The 7,152-nt window shown below is 48.1% G+C and overlaps 1 protein-coding gene across 1 annotated transcript; it reads right to left on the bottom strand.

Moving 5' to 3' along the window:
- Nucleotides 1-3,314: 3,314 nt before the first annotated feature.
- Nucleotides 3,315-6,229, bottom strand: LOC124681237 (ras-related protein RABA5c-like). The gene is made up of 2 exons (XM_047216172.1): nt 5,868-6,229; nt 3,315-3,858 (listed from the first exon to the last, which is right to left on the bottom strand). The coding sequence occupies exons 1-2, from the start codon at nt 6,202-6,204 to the stop codon at nt 3,542-3,544; spliced, it is 654 nt and encodes a 217-aa protein (XP_047072128.1). The 5' UTR covers nt 6,205-6,229; the 3' UTR covers nt 3,315-3,541.
- Nucleotides 6,230-7,152: the final 923 nt, after the last annotated feature.

The following is a 7,152-nucleotide window of genomic DNA, read 5'->3' as shown; positions in this document are numbered from 1 at the left end:
TCAAATTCGACATATATTACAATTTTCATTCAAATATTATTATGTATTATAAAATTAGCCTACTAGTCGTTGGTAGGGCGTGGCACTGGCCAACCTTGCCTTGGTTCTCCCCTTGGCTTGTTTCATCCACGCCCACCTTGCTGCTCGGTCTGCAGATGCACATGCTCTTACTTTGCGCATATGTCGATGCTCGACCACCGCTGGTGAGGCGGAGCTTCACTGTGACACTTGCCCTTTAGCAATGACCGCATCAGGAGGGACTCCTCGTTATGGGCAACACGAACTGTTTTATGGGCGGCAGCCTCGGCGCGTGAGCATTGATCTCGAGGATCCTCTGTTGCTCAACCGTCATGAGGATCGGACCTCCTCCGTCGGTACATGCTCGAGGGAGATCTTGGTGATGCAATGTGGGGTGAACGCTTGGACCTCCTCTCGGTGACGGGCGATGTCCATTTGCTAGTGCGGTTGGTGCCGTGCGAATGTTACGGCCCAACATCGAGTATATTGTGATGAGGTGGCGCGGAATTGTTGCTATGATGTTGTGGCTAGGAGGAGGTGGCGACTGTGAGGTTCGTTGCGCGGTGGCGGAGCTTTTTATAGCCGGAGACGACGCGAGAAACAGAGGCGGGAAGAACAGGGGAAAGGGCGTGCATTAACTTCGGCGTTGACACGTTTTGCCTGCCTTCGCCTCGAAAACCATTGACCTCTCCGGGTTTGAGTTCGGCATCACCATCCACTTGGCCATGGACTGGGACAGGCGGCACCTCCCCCAGAAGTTCACATCAACCGTCGATAGGCAAGAGCCCCATGAGATCGTACTGCGGGTGGCCGGCGGCGCAACCGGCCAATGGTCTGTGGAGGTGTTGTTCGGCTGCCTAGGTCAGATGTACCTCCACAAAGGCAGAGGAAGTTCACCCACGCGCACTCCATTGAAATTGGGCACTTCGTCACCTTCTAATATGATGGTCATAGCATGCTCACGTTAAGATCTTCGACGAGACCATGTGTCGCCACTACCACTATGACAAGGATGACTAGGAGAGTGCAATATGAAGATGTTGGGTCTTCTACTATGGTGTTTATTAATTTCTAGTTTATTGTATCAATTTGCTTCAACCAAATTATCTCTAAATCTGTATGCAAAGATTTTCATTAAATGCAAGTTGCCTCGGGCCCTCAGCACCGAACCGAATGGATCACACCACTAACGCACTGACCTGGCCGACCGAATCACGGCCCAAATTCTATCTGTGGTACGACAATCAGACCATTTGGATGGCCCGCTAGATGGAGCTGGAGTTTGTGCATGCAATGCAAGCGACACGCCCGGACGCCCCACACACACTTTGGTTCTGATTGCATTTGCAAGTACGCCAGGGAGTCATTCCTCAAGAAGAGATTGCGTGGAACTTGTTTGGTAGTACTATGATTTTGAACGAACACCGAATTATGATACAATTACAGGGTGAAGAAAAACACAAAAAGTACTATGAAATGGTAAATCGCATGTACGAGCCGTAACTAGTGAGAAACTATACTACGCACGTACGGTACAGCAAAGAAAACATCTACGAGGAGGGGACACGCTCGATCAGCTCCGTGGCGTCGTCGGCGCCGACTTGTCAGCCATCCTTCTCCTCGCCGGGACCTTATCAGCAACCATCTTGACGTATGTGCCGAGCGCGTCGAGGCGGCGGCCGGAGCGCGCGTGGAAGCCCAGGATCTTGCCGCCGGCCGCGGGGAGCGCGAACGGCACGCCGTCCTCCTGCCCGTAGGGCCCGAACCTGCGCCGGTTGCCGACGAAGGTGAGCGACCTCACGGCGAAGCTGCCGTCGAACTCGCCGTAGTGGCCCACGACGCTGGTGAAGTGCTCGTCCGGCTGCAGGCAGATCTGAGCATCCAAAACAAAATTAATGGCGACGTCGGTGTCTCATCTATCGCCGATCGATGAAAATGTGCCGCGTTTCAGGAATCAGGACTTCAGGAGCAATGTGTGTGTGCATACCTCGGCGAGCGTTCCGCCCTGTCCACCCCACAGGTCGGTCCACTCCTCCCGGCCGTTGCGCTCGTACAGGACGGAGATGGCGTCGACGGTGTCGCCGTGCCGGACGACCACCTTGACCACGCGGTTGACGCCGCGCATGTCCATGTCCCTGTCGTGGCCGCCGCCGCCGCCGCAGGGCCCCATCCTCACGACCGAGCCCTCCATTGGATTTCGTTGCTAGAAGCAAAACGGGGAGCGCCAATTCAGCAAGTACGTGCGGTATCAACGTACGCCGGCATGGAGAGGCGACTAAGAGTATAACACGAAGTCAACTAAGTACGTGCTTGGCACTAACATCGCGTTGCTTGCATACTGTGTGTTCTGGCAACAGGTAGTGCCTTCTTGTGGACAGGCTGTGCATGAGATTTGACCTGCATTTGCACTTGACTTCAGGCCAGGCCAATGAGGCTTTCGTTTTTGTTTTTGTTTTTCGCTAATTTATTTTCTGCTTCTGCTTCCTATTCTTTTTTTTTACATTTTTTCTGATTTTTTTATTTTCTGTTTTGTCTTGTTGCTGATTTTTTTCCTATTTTGTATTTTTCCATATTCATATGGATATTTTCAAAATTAATGCCGGCGCAGCGTATGGTAATAATAATAATGGTACAATTGATGATGGCAGTCCTTCGAGGTTTTTTTTTATGATGGCAAGCTGCAAAGAATTACATTTTGTGGTGGATCAGTTCATGGCAGAGACATGCCCTGAGGGATGGTCTGAGGCTAGCTCAACATCTAGGGAGTGACAAATTCATTGTCCAATCAGATAACAAACAAGTCATTAAAACAATAAAAAAATGAATGGAAGTTTTTTGGCTACATCTTCAACAACAATTTCAGTTTTTTATGAATGTAAGATCCTGTTTGACCTGTTTTCCGTAAACTTCAGCCATTCTGTGGCTTTTTCCCTATCTAACACATGCAGCACTACTGCATGGTTCGAAGAAAAAAAAAACAGAATTCAGTTTTTGATAAATGAAGGATACTGCTTCTGGTTTTCTTTGAACATTGTAACAGGAAGGTTCTGGTTTTAGTGAAGTTATCTTTGAACATTGTAACAGGAAGGTTCTGGGTTTAGAAAAAATATGTTTGAACATAGTAACAGGAAGGCCAAAGAGGATACTCATGAGATAGCTAATTAGATATAGTTTCACGAACCACAGATCATATACAGGTCGCACGTTTGTTTAGATTTGCATGTATTTATACACTAAAATGCGTCTAGGTACATGCATATCTAGACAAATCTTCAACAAGTAATTCGGGACAGAGGTAGTACAACCTTAGGTGCATGACTTTTTCAATTACCAGACAGAAACTGTTCGTCTCCAATCTTACAGTAACACAACTATCCTCCTCCCAACCTGTAAAGTCTGTCTGTAACTCAATGTGTAACAGAACCAAAATCCAATTTCGGGTTACAGGTTTACAAACAATACCGGTGACCAAAAACACAACATCTCAGTAAAACCCAATAATGAACAATGTACCAAGGTTTTGCTAGCAACACCCGAACCGGTTTGCCTGCTTTTGGCTGTCTTTCGAGTCGTCATCGTCGATGTTCACCCTGTTAAGGGATAGCTCGGCCTTGTAAGAGTCGGAGTTCAGTATCTTCCTGCTCACGCTGCCGTAGATATCCTTAATGACGAGCTCGAACGCCGTCTTCACATTGGTCGAGTCCAGAGCTGACGTCTCCATGAAGAAGAGCCCCTCGGATTCCGCAAGTGCTTTGGCTTCCTCTACAGGCACTTCACGGATGTTCTCCAGATCGCATTTGTTGCCCACCAACATCTTGGCTAGCGTAGTGTCAGAATGTGCTGCATTGGAGTTCAGGATAGATTTATGTTACTTCAGCAGAATAAAACACACGGTATGCAAAGGAAAAATGTTCACGCTTGTACAGAGGAATGACTTGTGGATGTTAAGTGTCAACATGATATATACTGGAAATCAAGCAGTGAAAGGCACTGAACAAGAAAGCAGAACCATAAGTAGGAAATGTGTCCAGAGAACAAAAGGAAGAAATGCATCCCATAAGTGCAAGGAATGACATGATGTCAACATGATCTGTACACGTGGGAAACTGGGTAGTGAAATGATATATGAGCTCTGTAGAACAAGAAAGGAAACACATCACAGATTATTACATTAGATGCTTTTAAGTTTTTGTAGAATGGTTGCTTTTAAGCTAGCAAAATGAACCATGTAATCAAGGATATTGTTAGTAGTTGACATGATGTGAGAGACTAGCACAAAGAAAATCATCATGCCCGATCGACACATAAGAATAGTGTCATCATGACTGCAATCTTTTCTATTTTGCGAGTACCATGATCATAGTCATACAACAAAAGTCCGCATCATATATGATACCTTTTGATCTAGATCCATTACCCATATCCATGTAAGCTAGTTATTTTCAACACCCAATAGGCACAAAATCATTACACATTGTTGGGGACAAAGCATAAGCAGCATCTGTATCGTTTTCATTTTCAATATGTAAGATGCATGCTGATACATAAGCTAGATGCAAGATTCTCAGAAATTGGTTCAAAACAACACAAAAATGTAGAGAAACACAAAACATACGTGTGACTGAAAATATTAGCCTTGCTGATCAATTTTTGGGGAAAGGACAGGCCCGCTGATGGCCCGGCCTTGATTGATGCATGAATCCATTGAATTGCAGATCATAGTGCTATATTGGTACTTCCATAACACTGTGATACTTGTCTAGTCTACTATGATATTTAACGTTCTAAATAAATAAGTACTTGGGAACTACAATAATTAGAATGCATCATCCTGCGACTTGAGAGTTTGTTTGCATACCAATTGACAGTAAAACACAGATTTCAACTTAGAATCAAGTATGCATTTGATCTGCTTTACACAATTGCATCATCATCATCATCATAGCTTCCTCTTCAGCATAACTTGAGTTTCGGGAATGAAACTAAACATGCTCAAAATTTGCTCAAACAGCAACATGCTCAAAATTTTCCTCCAAGGAGAAATGGAGAATAATACGTGGTCAGCACCCATAGAAAAGGTTTAGCCTCAGACCATTAACAAACTTAGGAATGGCTCATATCATGCTCTGATGTATCAATTCTATTGTAACAAGAGAATGGCATCCATGTTGTTGCAACAAGCATATGGACAAAGCATAATCAGAGTAATTGGAGGATATTGGTCAGAACAATTCTAGAGTTGCCTCCTACACACAACAGAGAAGAAACAAGCAGACAACAGCAACTATGTTTCCAACATGTTTAACACTGAAGAAGTAATTCAAGCTAAGCAGGCTCCAGGACAGAAATGCAGAGCTACAAATATATTGGTCACCACAAATTAGCAGTCCAAGGAAAGGAGCTTAGGTCGCAAAGTAATTGCAGCCACCAGACGTGGTCCTGACCTCCGCTCCTCAAACATTCCACAAACAAGCCTCGGCATCAGGACTCAGATCCAGATTCAGGACATGTCGCCCAACCCGTCATGTGAAACAATTCAATCAGAAAGCACCCAATCCAATCAATCACCATCTAGGCGTCTAGAAGTTAGCTGCGACAAGGGTAACAACAACAAAATGGAGCGTCGTATGATCCCCCATTGGGTTCTAGTATATGTTGCAGGAATACTCGTGTCCCTTTCGACGCCGACCAGAATAAACCCAACCCAGATCTAGCGAATCAACTTTTGGATGGGAATTTTAAGGAATCATCATCAGTGGATCCAAGCTAGTAACAGACAGCGCAAGGAAGCAAGTGCGCTAGCTAATTAAGCAAGCTAAGCAAGGGAGCAGTTGGGTGCGAGTACTTACTGTTTAGCTCCTGTAGCCAGCGTCCGACGTTGTCGAAGGTGGCCCGTCGCGAGATGTCGTAGACGAGCAGCGCCCCGAACGCGCCCCGGTAGTACGCCGACGTGACGGCCCTGAAGCGCTCCTGGCCCGCGGTGTCCCAGATCTGGGCCTTGACCTCCTTTCCGTCGATGTCCATGCTCTGCGTCTGGAACTCGACCCCGATGGTGGCCTTGGAGTGGAGGTTGAACTCGTTGCGCGCGTAGCGTGAGAGCAGGTTGCTCTTGCCCACGGCGCTGTCCCCGATGATGACCACCTTGAAGAGGTACTCCTCCGCCTCGCCGTCCGAGTCGTCCCCCATCGCCGACGGCCGACGAGCTGGCTTGTACCTCGGGTTGCTCGGAGCGGCCACCACCTTTGATGACACGGCACGCGCTGGGTGGTGGGGAATGTAGGAGATTTTGTAGCGGTCTTTGGGCAGCGGCGCGGCGCGGTGGGTTTTGACCGAACACGATGGTGAGGTTGGGCCGGCGCGGCGAGGCTATTCTTGTGTGGGTGGGGTGGGGTGGTGAGGGCAGCGTCGGGAGGAGAGGAGTGGGAGACTAGTGGGGGCGCACGCACTCGGCGGCGGACGGGTGGGACTTGGGAGCGTTGGCGGCGGGGCCACGGTGTCGGTGGGATGCGTCGTGCCCGAAGTGAGTTGGCGCCGCGTTGTTCGTTGGGTCGACCGAGGGCCACGGTGAGTCGGTCACGCTGGAGTGGGCTGCTCGCGTCGTGACTCGTGAGCCAGCTGAGCTGTCGAGGCAAAACACCGTTTTGGTTCCCAGCTACAGGTATCGCAACAGGAGTGGTACGTGCCCGCCATCATCCCACTGTGATGCACTTCAGGTTCAGCTCCCTGGTTCTATCAGCCAAGGATTCTTCGCTGATAAGGCAAAAGCAAACGGAGCTTTTTTTTGAGAAGTAAAAGCCAACGGAACTGAGGGCTGCCTTTTGGACCACATGCTAATAGCTGGCCATGGGCAGCCCAGCCTGAGGCCCGGCAGCCCAATGGCCTTCCGAGTGGGACGGGCTCGGATCTGATTTCTCACCGTTGGGCTTTTCTTGGCCCGGCCCAATCTGGCCCAACACATGGCCATGGCCAGGTACACATGTAGCTCATTTCTTGAATCTTCAAAACTCGTATTTAAAGTTTCAGACAAATTGTCCAAGAAAATGTTGTATTCTACCACCGCCTAAATTTCCAATTCGAAGAACCTCGTATTACATGTTCGACAAGACGGGAAAAAAAAGTGCAAATCTAGGTGTG

The sequence above is a fragment of the Lolium rigidum genome, unplaced genomic scaffold (genome assembly GCF_022539505.1).
Source record: "Lolium rigidum isolate FL_2022 unplaced genomic scaffold, APGP_CSIRO_Lrig_0.1 contig_37020_1, whole genome shotgun sequence".
Classification (NCBI taxonomy): Eukaryota; Viridiplantae; Streptophyta; class Magnoliopsida; order Poales; family Poaceae; genus Lolium; species Lolium rigidum.
Note: the sequence above shows the minus strand (reverse complement) of the source record. Positions and strands in the feature narration are given on the sequence as shown.